A 16,825-nucleotide genomic window follows, 5' to 3' on the forward strand; every position below is an offset into this window, starting at 1 on the left:
ACAATAGATAGGAAACCATACATTCTTCTGTTCATGAATTTTACGAACATGATAAATGACATCATAATTGATATATCTGATCGTAGCTATCTTTGGTTATAAATCCCAAGTACTTCTTGTGGCGTCGTATTAGGTTTCTGCCATATATAAATTTTGTAAAAAGTTCAAGATTATTCCATCTCATCAAGACTGTCTTATGGAAAAATTGGCTAATTCCCGAATTTGACTGACAAAGGTTTGAATCAAGCCTGAAATTGACTATTTTGCCCTGTTTTTTGCAAAAAAAGAGGCGTCATGTTAACAAACGATACCAACAGATACGCATGCCAATATTCTTTTGTAGCCTCCATCCGGGTACAAGTTATTCAGTCGCAATCATGCGGTTGAACACATGAGAATTCGAGGCAATCCATAACATATGCCCTAGCTGTCCTTTTCGTCGGTGTTGAACGATCAGGCAGAATAGTGGAGCTTCTGGACACAGACCGATACTCTCCCAGACATAAGCTCTTTCCGCCAACCTCCATTCTTACATGTATGTTGAATACGGAAGATTTGCAAGTAAACCTGGGGCGTTAGAATCCCAGTATCCTTTCAAGAAATCCGCCCTTCGTGTTGAATCTCCAGGCTGGGCTTGATGATTCCCATGCAACAAGAAGAGGCGCGTGTATATAAAAACAGATACTTATATCGACATTAATAAATACTTAGCTTTTAGAAACTTTTAGAATGGCGAAATTTGTTTTCTCTTAAAATAATACCGTATATTTTTCGTGAATTGGTATACAGTACAATATATAAGAAATCGATTGTCAGATTTCATATTACACTAGGGAAACGGGAACCGTTGTAAGTCCGGAGCAATAAGTCGTTTCGTCACCCAAAAGCTGCCTAAAATCTGCAACTAAAAAAACAAACAAAATATTAGCAGACGTTACATTTTGTTAAAAATAAAAAAAAAGACAAAGAAAAAATATTTAAACACATACCGTAATGCATCTAGGGAGAACCGGATTTCCAACCTTACCGAAATTCATGTCCATAGATATTTGAAGAAACTGTCTAAAAAAAAGTAATAAAACGAATTGTTACTAGTAAAAGTTTCGTTATTTTGTTGAAACAAATAACAAAGTAAAAAAAATATCTTACCTAAATCTAACGCGTCCAGATGACTCTAAAAAAAGTGAAGATGAATGAAATATTAGCAAACATTTCGCTAAAAGAATTGATTTAAGTAAAAAGAATACTTCACTTACCAAAATATATGTCCAAGAGACTCAAAGAATCACCTACAAAAGAAAAAAAGAAAGAACTATTAGTAACATTTCATTAAAAGAAAAATAAAAAAAAAAGTCTGAAAGGGCCAAGTTTACACCAAAATTTATTCATAAAAAACCATTTTTCCTTGGCGCTGCTGGTAACTTTCAGTATTTTGTTTTAAACATCAACCATCTAAAAAAAGAGAAAAATTGAATGTTAACAATGCTTTGTTAGAATAAATAAATTCGAAAAAATACATTTGCAGATGTTCTCACCAAGTTTCTATGTATCCAAAGGGCTAAGAAACAATGCCTAAAAAAGAAAAAAATGTTAAAAACTGGTCATCAAGATAAAAAAATTAAAGAAAAAAAAAATGAAAACCTGAAATATCACGCTCAAGGAAACTAAACACCAGAAAAGGTGAGAGAAGTAAGGGGAAGGGTAAGACGAAGGAAATAGGAAAGTACTTTTTTTTTCATGTGACTTATTTGTTTGATTATTGATCTTATCAGATGTGATACGCGGAGTAACGCGACGCGACAAAATTTTTTCAAATACAGGGTCTTTTTTTTTATATAATGAACATGATACATTTTGCTTTATCAAGTAATCAAGGACATTGCATACAATGTTACTAAAAATAAAAAGTATAAAGGGAAATAAGCAGGGGCATTATGTTTAAAAAAGGAAATTGTGGTGATGACGTAGGTGGAAGGAAGGAAAAATTACATGGGTTAAACCGGTACTACAAATTTATCTAGTTCCGTACAATAAATAGTCCTTCGCTACGCTCCGGACAATAAAATAGCCAATCACATGACCCTCAAGCTTATAACTACATTAAGCCGTTACCCAAATCATCTAACCGCTCTTCCTGTAAAGGGACCGAAATACGACCTCCAATTATTAGCACCAACAATAGCAGATAATGATTGGAGTTTATTTACATCGGAAGATCCACAAGTAACGAGTACAAAAACATTGCCCTCATCGGTTGCTTTTTCATACTCATCGTCATACATTTTTTGGCTTCTGAATTCAGAAGTTGGACTCAATATAAAGCTTAGGAGAGTTTGTGCAGAAAATCGGGATATATGAATCTCCTGAAGGTCCATTGATGATGCAAGCAGATGCATCCTCAAGACGAAGTTTAATTGGATTACCTCCTTTCTTACAAGTTACCGATTTATTGGTGGAATAAGCGTTCGATTTGGTACTTTCTCTATTATAGATAGCCTGCTCTAATGATAATGATTTATTTATAATGGTCTCTTCACCAAAGCTTTGTTTAGCATCAAAATATCTTTTAGTTTTATCTGTTCATCCCTTCCAAATATTTTTGACTTGATAACACGAAAAGAGGCAACAAAATGTTAACCAGGAGGAATAGTTGGGTCTTGGTCTTCTTGGGCCTGTAGTTCACTATAATACTTAAAATTCTAATTACGTAGAATACCATCATCATCTGATGCATTTGCCATTAACCACAACCAGATATAAGGACACGTTAAAGTTCCTTTATTGCTCAATTCATCTTTTTCTCAAATTTGGTTGAAAGTTCTTTCGGGAGAATATTGATGCCAGGAATAAATTTTGTTGCCTCCAAAGTAGTGTGTGTCAGAATAGGCTGAAGGACAGGTGCTAAATAATCAGTTTTACTAATTCCAATTACCATAGTGACATTTAAGTTGATAGAATACTGTTTCTGCAATCGAAAGAAAGTTGATATTTTCGAAACTTTTAAAATCTTTTACAGCCAATTCAAGTGCCCCTAAAGCTCTACCATTACCACCCATATCGTCTATTAACATCCTGAGAAGTGGTGTATCCTCAAAGACATTTCCCTCTTTTTGGAGGATCCAAAGGACGAATGGGAAGAAAAACTCGGAGTTGATTATATTCAGAAACCATTTCATTAAATGGACGTGCGAAAGTTCTGTGCAACATGCAATGATTAAGAGGGTTATCATTGTTCGTGGCGGCAGCAGATATCTCTGTCAAAAAAGAATAATACACTGATTTTTTGTCCTTGTCATCATTTTCATTGATTAGAGCAATTTGCATTCCATCAACAATGAGGATCACAGGAAATAAACACATTATGTAGCTTGTAGCTATTCAAAAAATTTTTCCGCGTTGAATTATGATTATCGGTCACACAGCGTAGTAAAAAAATCCTATCATCTTTAATACTATAATTTATTTATATTACATTATCAGTTAAAGTATAAATTTAGATGATGCTGTTAAATATATGGTAAAGAAAATACCGGTGTCGTTCATGTAATAGAGAACATTTTCAAAAATTGAGCAAGTGGCAATAATGGTATTAGCTATTATCAGCAGGTGTATATACTATATAGTATTAGAGTAAATACTCTGAATTTATTGCAAAAGGTGGGTTTGATAAGGTCTATAAAGTAAATGGACTGATAGATTAATGTACAAAGTACAAAAAAAAACAAGATTGGGTGCAATAGCTTATAGCTATAATGTTTAAAAAATTACCTTATTAAAATTTATATTGATTTTATTTAATAGAAAATAATGGCGCAGGTAATTAGTATTTAAATAATGAATTAGATCATTGAATAGGATACCGTTAAAACTTATTTTAAATAAAAAAAAAGGTAAAAAGTAAAAAAAAATCCTGCTCAAGAAAGATAGCGTAAAAATTATAATATAGCGTTTTGATTCTCTTTATTTTAATTCATGATAGTAAATCTCTTTTTCTAAATATATACAACTAAAATACTTCAGATTACCCGAGAAAAAACTATAGAACCATAACGATTACAGCATATTATTCAGTAGTACTTTGAGTACAATCCTCCTTTTTGTGTCTTTTCCAATCATTCTTCTGGCAATCTTGACTACAATAATATACCGATTTACACCTTGTACAAAGTTTGCTGGCCGCATCTCCACATCGTTTACATACTCTTGCATCTTTTATATCATCAATATTATTTTCAGGTTTGTCGTTATCTTCTGTCTTCAGGACATCAACCCAAGTGTAATGATGATTCAAATCCTTCTGAGTTACTTTGGATAAAGTTATCATCCTTGCGGTAGTAAGAACTTTAACCGAGCCGACATTACATTCCAAAATCCAATCTTTATGAGTATCATAAAATGGAACTGAGAGATGAAATGATATAGAAATTATAGGTGCCTCAGTAGCATTTAAGTAAACACTATCAAAGTAATAATGAATTGGCTCTCGATCATCTGAAGTATTATTATTATTACCCTTTCCTTTCTTGCCCTTTTTTTTCTTTTTTGGAGTCCTAGTACCCCCATTAAGAGTCGGTTTGATCAATCGTAGCCATATTTCCGCTTCTGAATGCACCATAGCAAACATATTATTCTTATTTATCTCATCTGTTTTCCATCTCACAAAATATCTGGCAATAGGCACTTTTAGATCTTTAAATTCATCAAGTTTCATAATTATTGAAGAAGACAGATGCATCATCATAAAAGTTTTCAACTCTACCGAATGCATTTCAAAATTTTTGACATGTCTTATAAATCCTTCAGTTGCAAAAAGTAATCTAAATAATTTTGCTATAGTTTTTTCAGGAAATCGAACAATCATTATTTGAAACAGACGCACGAGAGTATTGATACTAAGTCCTTTAATGCGTGTTGTATGGTCGGTACAACAAGCATTTGCAACCGATATTACATCCATCATTAATGTAACAGGTTTTTTCTCTATATCTTCGGTTTTATATTTTATATCAAATTTCCATGTGGAGTATACGGCAAAATCTTTATAGTAAGAATCTATATATGTGATTCCTGTCAAAGATGCAATGACATTTAAATTCACACCAAGTCGTTCCTCTACAAACTCGTTCATAGGTTTGGAAGGTGATTCACGTAATCTCATTAGCTGTAAAGTTAATAGAGAGTTATCCATTAACCTAGGTGCAGCGGAAAAAAGTATATTGAGGATTGACACATAATCAGCCAAATTAGAACAGTCAATGGCATTAAATCTGACGGATGAAGGTAATCGATAAAGTAGAGTGTCAATGACGTCTCCTAAAATTGGCACAACATGCATTTGGACTGAAGAAGACTCATGCAATGATGCACGTAAAGAAACAAACTTCGGCAGTAAGGTCAACAATAAACGATCGTAAAGTGTTAATGGTTGGTCTCCAGATTGCAGGATACAATCATCGATTTGAAATGCACGAAAAATATTTAATGCTGGATAGACGTCATCCTCCATTGTAGGAACTGTTAACATTGTGATATTAAACTTGGAGCGATTTGTTTCAGAATATGCAAATCTATATTCATCATCACAAGATTGAGCTTGGGCGCTAACTGGCAGTCGATAACGGGTGTATATGTTAATATCTTCATCTGCGTGATGATGTTTTTTAAGGTTTTCGAAAACCTCAGATTCTCGCAAATAAGTTATCCTAGAACGTTCCACCTGCCTGGTTTCCCAATTTAAAGCTGCAGGTGTAGGTGATTTTTCTTTCCAATGTCGCAATGTTCGTAATATAAAAGACGCTGTACTCGGTGAATATTTAAATGAAATCCAGGAGGGAAGTTTCTTTTTGAAAACAGTGTTATTGTTTGTTTTTATATTATTTTCAAGAGATTCAATTAGACTATTGATACAATCATTTAGTTTATGAAAGGTATTGGTATTAATATTCTTCTCGCCCCATACTGAAAGAATTTGTATCGCACCAACAACAAAATCTTTGTTCCATTCGTTGTAAAAACTTTCCAAATTTGTGAAAGATGGTTTCGGGTCTGGCAACCTACTAATCATTTCAAGAAGCACTAAGTCCCGTGTGAGTATTGTCGAATTGAAGTCATTGATTGTAAAGTGTAAATTGACGTTGTAATTTTCTGAATGACATTTCAATGACATTGTAAGACCATGAACAGTTTCAACGATATTGCGCAAATCTCCAATGCCACCTAAAAAAACAGATAATTGCTTATTTTTGACTTTTTGAGTATCATAAGAAATCGTTGGAACCTCTGCAGTGGCTGTAGAACTGATGAAAAGATCATCTTTCAACAGATTGAATCCATATGTATTACCAATTGCATAAAGACTAGGATCTTCTTCATAAAATAAGTGTATTCCTGGACGATTAGAAGAGACGTTAAAATTAACAAAGTTCTTTTGATCTGAGTAATTATCTCCAATTTCATTGTTAACCATTTTGACTGGAACGGACAATTGCTGCACATCCACTCCGTATTCTTTCGCTAATTTATTGTAAAACTTATCATTTAACTGTATAATATTTTTCTTATTAGAATAAATTTGATTGTTCTCCATAATTATTTTTCCCTGATAGTTTGCGCCAATTTCAATACCATCTGATTTATTATGATGAATCATATTATTAATAAGAAATGCATCAACACCTCCTTTGATAATACATCCAGTAACACCATTATTTGCAATTTCATTTTCTTCCATTCGCACGTTAGCCTGAAAATCTGTTGAAACACCAAAAGAACCATTTTTTAAGATCTGATTCTTTCTTAATACAGCGATTGTTTGTGAAGGTTTAGTGTAATTTGATGTAGGTGGTGGTTGAACTGTATGTTGCGGTGGGTTATTAATATTGAGTCTTTTTGATAAGGCTGGTTCACGATTACCACTGATAAGAATTCCTTCTCCGTGATTGCCATGGATAATATTATCAACTAGTGTAACTTCATTGGCGTCTAACCATGCCAAAACACCTTGCCTGTTATGGTGAATATCATTATTTTCAGCATATAGACTTGATCCATATCGTATTTCAATTGCACTTGCTCCAATATTGTATAATTCACAATTTTTAATATAGGCTTTACTATCAATATCAACCGAAATACCACCGGCATTTTTTGAATTGGCAACAACACATTTATTCATGAAAAGTGTTGATTTACGACCATCAATACAAACAGGCGGAAACGTTCCAGAGCATTTGGTGAACCAGCAGTTGTTCACGAAAACCTGAGAGGTTCCCATATATAGAGAGTTTCCTCGAGTACATTCGACATGAATATTATATAGTACAAGATTACTATCAAAACCTCGAAATACAAACTGGCCAGAATTCTTTATTATCACCCTTCCAATTCCAATGATAATGATGTTTTTATTTATCATGAATATCGTGTTTATATATGTACCAGGCTCAAGAACCAATACTACATTTTTAAACTGAAGCCAATCAAGTAGTACTTCTTCAGATCGATTATGTCTTCTGATAACCTCCGGGGTTGAAAAGGGCATCCTTTTACATTGTTGGATAAAAAATTCGTCTTCACGAGAAATTTCGCCCAATGCCAGAGAAATTAAAATATTAGCATATGCACTAAATAGATTATTATTTGTAGCATGCAGTTTTGCAATCATGTTGTAAGCTCCTTTATTACACATTGCATCTAATCCAATTGATGTATTGAGGTAGTCCAAAACTTGAGGTTGTTTTCCTTCTTCTGACATACCGGTAATACCATTTTCTATAATGGCTTTTGCAAGATTGAAATAAATTGTTGACAATTCTCTTCGTTCTTTGAATGAAAGAAGAGAGAATGAAGACTCTGGAAGGACAAAAGAAGTATCTTTAAACGCTTTAGGATGTTTTTTCTGGAACCTTTCCAGTTCCTGCATGTAAATTTCGAAAGTATGTTCGGACTCCATAAATCAAAAAATATTAACAACCGAGGTGGGATTTTTATTCTCAATTTCATGAGTATCCCTTTTTCTTTTTGAGCGCAAGATCATCAATCTTACATGTGAAGATTAAAGTAAAATTCATTTTAACCAAATTAATTTTTGTGTTTGATTTTCGTGTTGCAAAACCTGTAAAATTATGATCAGTGATCATCCATAACTGTTGATTTTCCGCAACAGCATATGATAAGTTTTGATTATATTACCTCATTGCATTATTATATATTGTTCTGGTAATTTATTTTTTGTTAGAATTAGGATGAATTAGGATAAAATTTTAAATTTAGAACATATTAACTGGTGTACTGCCTTTTCTTTCTGCAACAAATGAATCTTAACGTTAAACATTCAGACAAAATGTTTACAATAAAGCTTATTGGGAACTGAGGATGTAACTAATATTTAATGAAACTTTAAATTTATTTATGTAGATGACGATGTGACATAGGGACCTAAACAAAGGATTTAATGCAATAACACCTGTATAACTACTAATACGGGATTATGTATATTTGGTTATATGGAACCTAAAATTTTATGAAGATAAAAATACTGAGGCTGCTGATATCCATAACAATAATTATGTAATATGAAATAGTTTTAGGATTACATAATTTAGACCAAGGTGAAAAGGATAAATCTTTCAGATTGAAAATTAAACATATCTTTGCTGATATGAAAATATGATTCATTTCTGTTAACTCGATGTTATCAAAATATATTTAAAATATGTTAGAAATATGAAATAGGAATGTTCTTGTTATATATTGAAAATATGCAGAAAATATAATAAATCAAGAATATAACTAATTTGCACCCTGGGTGATTTGACAATTTTTCAAATCTCAACTGCAATAAATCACATGATACTCCACAGGTATATAAATTCCGTCCGTTATTTTGTCTTTGTTGGTAGATGATTTAACTTAATAATTTTTATATAATTTTAATATAATTCATAACTAACGGGTTGGTTTACCTAGGTGATTTCACCCACATGATTTATTAAATTTTATTGGCTAATTAATGTGCAGATCATTTCTTAATGTTTATTTTTTTCTTTAAATAACTTAAAAACGAAGTTCTTTTTATTATTTTCTTGCTTTTCACTGCTTTTTTACTTTTGCTAATGTTACTTTCAGAGGGTTAGATAACTTCACTTAAAATAATTCTATTGAACTTAAAACAGCAGGTTTGTTCTTATTTTATTATTTTTGCTATATTTTGTGCTTTTTTATATCAGTAATAACATTAGATTTCTTTTTTTTTTAACTTTCACGCCATTCTTCATTGTATCATTTTTGTATATTTTGGTGGTGTATTTTTCCTATCATTTTCGCGGTGCTTTACTTATCATTTTTATGGTATCATTTATATTTTTATGGTGTTTTTACTATCATTTTCGTGGTGCCTTTCTTATTACTTTTGTATATTTTGGTGGTATGTTTTCCTATCATTTTCGCGGTATTATTTTCGTGATATTATTTATATTTTAATGGTGTTTTCACTATCATTACGTGTTATCTTTCATATTTTTTGTGGCATTTTTTTGTTCCTTTTCATTTCACTTTTGATACAATTATTTCAAATTGTACAATTAAAAAAATTAGCTAATCATTGATTAAATAAATTTTAAAATTTACAGTAAATATTTAACCAATCAAATTTAATAAATTAATTAGAAGTGAAATCACCTGAGTGAAATCACCTTTAGGTGATTTCACCCCGGGTGCAAGTTAGCAACACTATTTTTTTTATATAAAAATCTTTTTATAAAATTCGGGTAATGAAGTTTCAAACTTTTTTATGAAACTCACTTGAGAATACAGTGCCCACGTAGGAATCAATTTCCCTACAAAAAACAGAAGTTAAAAGAAAGCTTTTTTTTAAAAGTTTCGAATTTTTTTATTTTTGAAACTTATCTGGGATTCTGGTTCCTGATATTCCACAAAAAAAACAGATAAAAATAAAGTTAAAAAAACTTTTTTAAGTTTTGAATTCCTTTTTTGAAACCCGGTTCCTCTTTTGAAACTTAACTATTCCACGCGTCCAGACTCATCTATAAATAAGAAAAACTGAGGCGATTTCTCACCAAAATCTTATCTAAAAAAGAAAAAAAAAGAAATTAGTACCCGTTTTTAAAAGATAAAGAAATTAAAAAAATAATACACTCACCAAAATCCCGCGTCCAAAGAGAGCAAAGAGAGCGAAAAGTTACCTAAAGAGAAAATGAAACGAAACATTAATAATTGTCTAAAAAAAGAAAAAAGTGAGGGAAGTTTACCGAAAAAAAGTCTAAACTTTTTTAAATTTTTAAATTCCAGCCCGCCATAAGTGAGTCGCCTTGCCTTTTATTAACCCCTAACTTAAGGCACAGCCAGTTCTCCACCCATATATATAAAGAAAGATCAAAAGAAGAAATACAACTATCCAAATTAAATTAAACAGAAAAAAAAAGAAAAAATTAAAAAAAATAAAATATTTTCCATTAATTCAATTGGAATAACTACTGTATATATATATATATAAGAGGACCATCCTCCTGCATGCAAATAAATCGACGTTAGTAATAAAACAATCCAGCGAGAAATGAAATGATTCGATTTAATATTTTCATTCGAGTAAGTGGCGTGTGTTTGGTTGAAGCGATCCGTCAATCCATCAATCTGCCAATCCGCGGATTTATCCGATTTGAAACCATTCGGATTGGATCCGGATGAAGATACGAATGATCATATTAGCAAATGTTATATCAGGCAGCCACTGGATTGAAAGCAAGACAGGAACGAGACAAATGGCAATTGGCCAGGGACCTAAGTCACCTAACTAAAGAAGAAAAAGAAGACCAGTAACTATGATTTTTTGAAGAAACTTCAGAAGGATTTTGCTGCGGCTTTTATTAAAATCATCAAAATCACGCAAAACTGGAAAGTGATAGGATATTTTAATGATCAAAAAGGAATGGAAAATGCTGTGGAGCTTTCTTTGAAAGACAACGATCGAGAAAAGGTTTGGATGGTAAGGAATTTCAAAACGGTATATAGAAACATTAAGGGTACAGAAGGATAGAAGAAGTTCGAGAAGAGTAAAAGCAAGTCACCTGTACGTAACCCAGAGGTGAATATTCTGACACCACAGACGCCTCCAGATAGAGTTTATATGGGGCTATCAAATATGGCAACAAGGAATAAACAAAATTTGACACCTACGGAAAAGGCGCAGATAGAGATGGAGAAAGATTTACCAGATGAAGAGGAAATCGTGAATATGATAAAGGAATGGCGAGTAAGAGATAAAGAAGAATCAGGCGAAAGCGATGATGATCTTGGGTTTAATAAATTAGAAGAATTAGCTAGTAAACCCTTGAAACATGATAATGTAGCGACGGACGAGGTTGTCAAGATCATAAAAGAATATCGATCAAACGAAAAAATCAAGTACGTTCCTTATCATGCATCGACAAATGAGTCTGAAAAAATTTTAACATTAGGGAATAAATTGTCGGAATTGGAAGAAATTTTTGACAAAACTTCCAATGAAATGGAATGGGAGAATATTAACTTAGAAGCATTGCGCATAGTGAGAGAAGAGAACGATTTAGATGCTTTGAACATGATATTCAAAGATTGGGCGATGAAAAAGAACAATTTTCTTTGGGTCAGAAAGTCATCAGTTTGGCGGAACAAAGCAAAATTTTGAATGAATATACCTCGCTCAACGATGATTTCAAAATAAGACTGAAGGATGAGAATCGTTTGACTGATGAAAGAGAAATTGGAGAGAAACACCCGATTTTGGAGTCACCACCACCACAAAGTTCGAAGAAGAACGAGAGAGAGGAAGAGGAAGAAAAAGCAAGGATAGGAAGAGGAATGGAAGGAATTTGAGTGCAGAGATTTTGCATTTGTTAGACAAAGTCACGTGATTTTCACGTAAAAAATTTTACCGATAGAAAACATTAACTTTGAAGCCTTATCTCAAGCTATAAATGTTCTAAAAATTATATTTAACTGTTTTGTTTAATAATTTAGGTTATCAATAATTAAATATAAAAGTATTGTAGCAAAATAAAATGCGGTTCCAAATTTAGCCTTAGGCAATAATTCATATATTTGCTGATCATCTGCTAATTTGACTTTAAAGCTTCGGGCCAAGCTATGTAACTTCGGGCCAAACTTGAAACTTTCACAGTATGCTATTTAGGTATTCAAGAATTAGTGGCTAAAATAAACCTGAATAATTTTTGATAACCCGAAAGTTATCATTAACTAAATTTTTACAATTATTGTAAAATTAATATATATCTGATATTTGACAAAATCTTTATGAATTATTTTAAGAACTAATTTATTAACAATAAATAAAATAAAGTAAATAAAATCGAAATTTTATACATTATTATGCATTATTATGAAAAATTAATCCAACAGTATTTTTTTATGTGATAATATTGGACAAGTGATCGGCAAAATGATCGGCAATATCGGGGACTGTTGGGTCCCGTCTGTATTTTTGCGGCTTAGGTTTCAGTCTTATAACGAATTTTCTCTCGTAATTTTTTTCCCTGCAAATATTTTTAGTAGATAGAATTTTAGTTAGGTCCAGCTTAGTTTAGTTTATTTTGAGGATTGGGTTTGTTTTTTTTTATTTTCTATCCTTAATGAAAGAGATGCATTACAGTTTAAAAAAAAAAAAGATACGAATGATATTTCTGTATATAAATCCGTTTGATTAGTACTTTATAGTAACGGATCCATTCGGATAGTCATCCGCCGAATCATCCATTTATTAACGGATTGGATTAAACAGATGATGAATCCATCCGGATTGTAACACTACCCTCGACTTATAGTTTTGATATGACGAAGGTGATGTACTGCTAGTTGTCGATGAACGATTCCTTTTATTTGTGATGTCTTGCTTTTTCTTTCTTGACATGATACCCATGGATTTTTCCCATTTAACCAATGCCTCGCTATGGTAGGCCAGATGAATTTGTAGAGTTGCGCATTCAAAGCTGTAAAAAAATCTATTGGAATTGTTTCGATAGTGAATATTTAATGCTCACATATCGTTGGACTAAATCCATTGACTCTTATGGGATCAATTGATGTATATAGTAATTAAGTAAACTAGATGTGCAGTTGAGGTGATTGGTGAAAGAGGCAAAGAGCGCTAAAGAATTGATGTCTTGGTCCAAAAAGTACGTTGAAGTATTTTCTTTAATATGTGGTTCTATAAGTGTGTGTGAAATTTCGTGTAGTTGTAGTTTTAATCGGTCACAGAAACCTAAGTGTCTGCTGTCAGTTGGTGTCATGATGATTTTTGCAGATCGGCAAGGAATGGGAGTTGATGGATAAAGGAGAGGGAAGGCAATGTCTTTGTAAAATATCGCCACACGGTAAAATGTTAAGACATTTAATTTTAAACGCATCTTTCTTGCTTTTTTCCGAACTACATATGTCCATGGTTTCATTGTGTTTAATCCATTCTTGTGTGTATATCTGAGATTTGGTGTTCAGAGAATAGTTGTTGCATGACCCTATAAAAAAAGTTGTCCAAACACTGTTCAGTTTTTTGTTCGGAAAATTGACCCCGTTCCGAACATTTACCTGACATTTATTGGGCATTTATCATGATATTGTACGTATTAAATTGTAACAAATATTGTATAATAACGTGCGAGTATTCGGAAAATCGACCCCATTCCGAATATTTATCAGACAAAGATTTCTTATAGGGTGGGTTTATTATGTAAAAAGGTGTCTAAAGCATAAGCCTCAGTAACGCAAGATCCAAATTTTTTAATATCTCTGTCAATGGGGCCTAACGAGTCCCATATGGGCATCCGGTAAGAATTTCGGATTGGTTGAAATTGGTGGAATATCTAATCCTTGTTTTGCGAGCTCATCTGCCAATTGATTGAAATGAATTCCGGAATGTGCTTTCACTTTTTGGAAATTAACTGTATTAAAAGGTTATTTTGTAAAACTTTATAATTAATAATTAAACTCTAAGGAGTCTTCGTTCGTTCAGAAGTTAAACAATTAGATGATCGAAAATAAGTTGAAATAACATTTTGAGAATCTATGTAGTAGATATTCACAATACTGTCTATTGAACATATTAAAAGAGCAGTTAATACTAGGATGATGGGTAGAAGACCGTTTCTCCATTATAGATAATTGGTGGTAGGAATTTATCCGATACTTCCGCCCAGCCAAAACCCATTGTCGTTGTACAGTTAGGTGTTTCTGTATATTTGCATATTATTTAGCGAGTGATTCATCTGTGTAAAATTAAGTGTTCCGATTTTGTAATTGCATGACCAATTGCGTTAATAAAGATATATTATCTTGATGCTGTTTTTAATTTGTGTTATCGTGGTGAAGAGTGATGTTGATAATTGATCCCGAGAGTTGTTTAACGGGTGAAATGTGGAGTTATGTTGAGTAGGTTCTGATGAAGAATGATTATACGGTGTGTTGGACGCGTGTCTGAAAGTGTTAAATAAAACCAGTGTCCGTAGCGTGATCAAACTTGAAATCGGAAAAAGTAGAAAATCACTGGGATTTTACGGACTGAAAAAAAATATTAAAATCAATTCAACTTAATGAAATAGGTGTTTATTGAGGTTCTATAATTCTTTGAGTGTATCGAAATTTTGATTAATTGTGTGGTACAGCCATTAATACACATTTTGGTCGCAAATCCCTATAGTATCGGACGTGTAATGAACATCCCGGACAAGTGCTTAGTATATCGATGTGCGTTTTCTCGGTGTTAAGGTAGCCAATTCATCTTGGCTTGTTGTTGGAATAAAGTGTTCTCTATATGTAATCGATAAGACGATAACGCAAATGGGTCGTTTGAGTTTCTATATAATTCTTTATTGTTGACTGAATCCCAAGAAATAATCCATTCGTAGGTGTTTATAATGAACATATTTCTGAAATATTTGTTCTTTATTTTGTTTAGTTGTAGTCGCATTTTCAACATCATTATTATGAAAATGAAAAAAAATAATACTTAAAAAATTTTAATATAAAAAAGTGATATAGTCACAATGTATCAGACAGTATTGTAGATGTATTGCAATTTCGTATTAACGTACAACATTGTTACGTTACTAAAATAACATCGTGATACTATAGTGAAAGCGATGTCATAAAATCACAGGTTTCAGCAATGTTTATTTTTTTCGCAGCTCAATAAAAGGACTCTTTATGTACTGATATCTTACATGAATGAAACCTTTCACTAGAAGCAATACAACATATTAGTTTTAACTAGAATTATACTTTCGAGTTTAGATGATCACTTACAATAATATATAATTATCATTAACCTTGTGCTTATCTTAATAATAATATAGGATTCCCTATAATAAATTTATTCCGTGTTTTTTATTCTGTTATTTCCGTAAATGTATTATATTCACGGAATTTATAGCCTCAAAATGTATAGATTTTTAGTTATTTTTCCGTAATATAGAAATTACGGATAAATCTTTTACAGAAATGATATCTTCTAACAAAAATGTTAATTTTTCGTTATTTATAAAAGATGATCAACTGGTCCTAATAAATATTGTGTATTTGCATCAAAAAGATTTTTTTTCTTATTACGTGATCAGCATAGAAAATTTTCTGTGTACACTATTAGAAAATTAGTTATGGTTTAGACAACTTTTAAGGCAACCTCAAACTTGCCAAAATTATTAGAATTTAGAATATTTTAAATAATGAATTTAAAGATGTGATTTTATTTTTGTAATTTTTAGAATACACAAACGATAAAATACAGATAGTTATGGCACGTAATTTAAAACAACATGTTCTAAAACAGTTTTCGTTTTATTATATATACAGTAAATTGATTTTTTAAATTTAAGATTTAAAATTTATAATATAAAACATTTTTTAACACATGTTTTAAAACGCCGAAATCGTTTTAAAACATGTCCCTAAATACAGAATATAAGACAAATAAAATATGTAATAGTGATTCGAATATTAAGTAATTTGATAATATAATAACACGATATATATATATATAAAGTACAATGTATTATTACAAATAAATAGAATTTAAAAGTTGTAAACTATAGACAAATGATTATTTAACAATACATAAATGTTTAATTTCCATCAGATCTGACGATAAAATTCGTAAATGTAAAAAATTTTATTTTATTACATAATTGTACAGCCACCAGATTCACCCGGTTTTTCAGTGGCTTCAGCAGTTGCGATAGATGGAATGGATAGTTTAATGGTAACTTCAGTCTGATTCATTTTGTTAGGAAATTTAAAGAATTTAATTGATTTTGAGAGTTTGAATTATGCGAAAAAAACTATCAAAGTATTTTTTCTTTTTCTTTTTTTTTTTTGATTGAATTCTAATTTTTTGTCTTAAGAAAATTTTTTGCTAATTTATACTTTTTCATACTTTTGGATTGAAAAATGTTTAATATTGTGTGCATTTACGCATGTCTCCGTGTTTTGAAAAAACAATTAGTAATTGATCTACAATACGTAAAATTTTTAGTTACACTTTTTAGGGGCTGAAACATCACAACATACAAAAGAATTTTCATACAGACAATATTTTCACCATATTTGTGTGTTAACAATATTTTTTTAAAATTCAGTATGAGTATTGTCCTAAAATACTATATCGTTATAATTTTTTTTTTTTTATATTGTTGTATTATCTTTATCTATATTATTTGAAATCACATGTGGTGTCACGTTAAGACTCCTTTGAATTGTGTAATTGTGTAGCGTTTCTCCCACTCGTCAGTTATGTTACACAAACAAAAATGAATAGTATTTCTAA

General features: G+C 31.4%; 4 protein-coding genes across 6 annotated transcripts; all 4 read right to left on the bottom strand.

Moving 5' to 3' along the window:
- Positions 1-829: 829 nt before the first annotated feature.
- Positions 830-1,389, bottom strand: OCT59_013935 (uncharacterized protein; the record flags this gene model as incomplete). The annotated part of the gene is made up of 5 exons (XM_066141848.1): positions 830-904; positions 990-1,062; positions 1,150-1,174; positions 1,257-1,289; positions 1,374-1,389. 5 exons carry the CDS (start codon positions 1,387-1,389, stop codon positions 830-832), a joined length of 222 nt encoding a protein of 73 aa, XP_066001941.1.
- Positions 1,390-1,437: 48 nt separating this feature from the next.
- OCT59_013936 (uncharacterized protein) lies at positions 1,438-2,396 on the bottom strand (the record flags this gene model as incomplete). Its single annotated transcript, XM_066141849.1, has 3 exons — positions 1,438-1,452; positions 1,536-1,572; positions 2,158-2,396. 3 exons carry the CDS (start codon positions 2,394-2,396, stop codon positions 1,438-1,440), a joined length of 291 nt encoding a protein of 96 aa, XP_066001942.1.
- Positions 2,397-3,090: 694 nt separating this feature from the next.
- On the bottom strand, positions 3,091-3,360 carry OCT59_013937 (uncharacterized protein; the record flags this gene model as incomplete). The annotated part of the gene is made up of 1 exon (XM_066141850.1): positions 3,091-3,360. One exon carries the CDS (start codon positions 3,358-3,360, stop codon positions 3,091-3,093), a length of 270 nt encoding a protein of 89 aa, XP_066001943.1.
- A 703-nt stretch (positions 3,361-4,063) lies between these two features.
- On the bottom strand, positions 4,064-7,921 carry OCT59_013938 (uncharacterized protein; the record flags this gene model as incomplete). 3 transcript variants are annotated; one of them, XM_066141852.1, is made up of 1 exon in its annotated part: positions 4,064-7,921. In XM_066141852.1, the coding sequence occupies one exon, from the start codon at positions 7,919-7,921 to the stop codon at positions 4,064-4,066; it is 3,858 nt and encodes a 1,285-aa protein (XP_066001945.1). The 3 variants fall into 3 exon arrangements, with proteins under 3 accessions (XP_066001945.1, XP_066001944.1, XP_025187619.2); XM_066141851.1 differs by having other exon boundaries at positions 4,064-7,273; XM_025313273.2 differs by having other exon boundaries at positions 4,064-7,174.
- Between the last annotated feature and the right edge of the window lie 8,904 nt (positions 7,922-16,825).

This window comes from Rhizophagus irregularis, chromosome 21 (genome assembly GCF_026210795.1).
Source record: "Rhizophagus irregularis chromosome 21, complete sequence".
NCBI lineage: Eukaryota > Fungi > Glomeromycota > Glomeromycetes > Glomerales > Glomeraceae > Rhizophagus > Rhizophagus irregularis.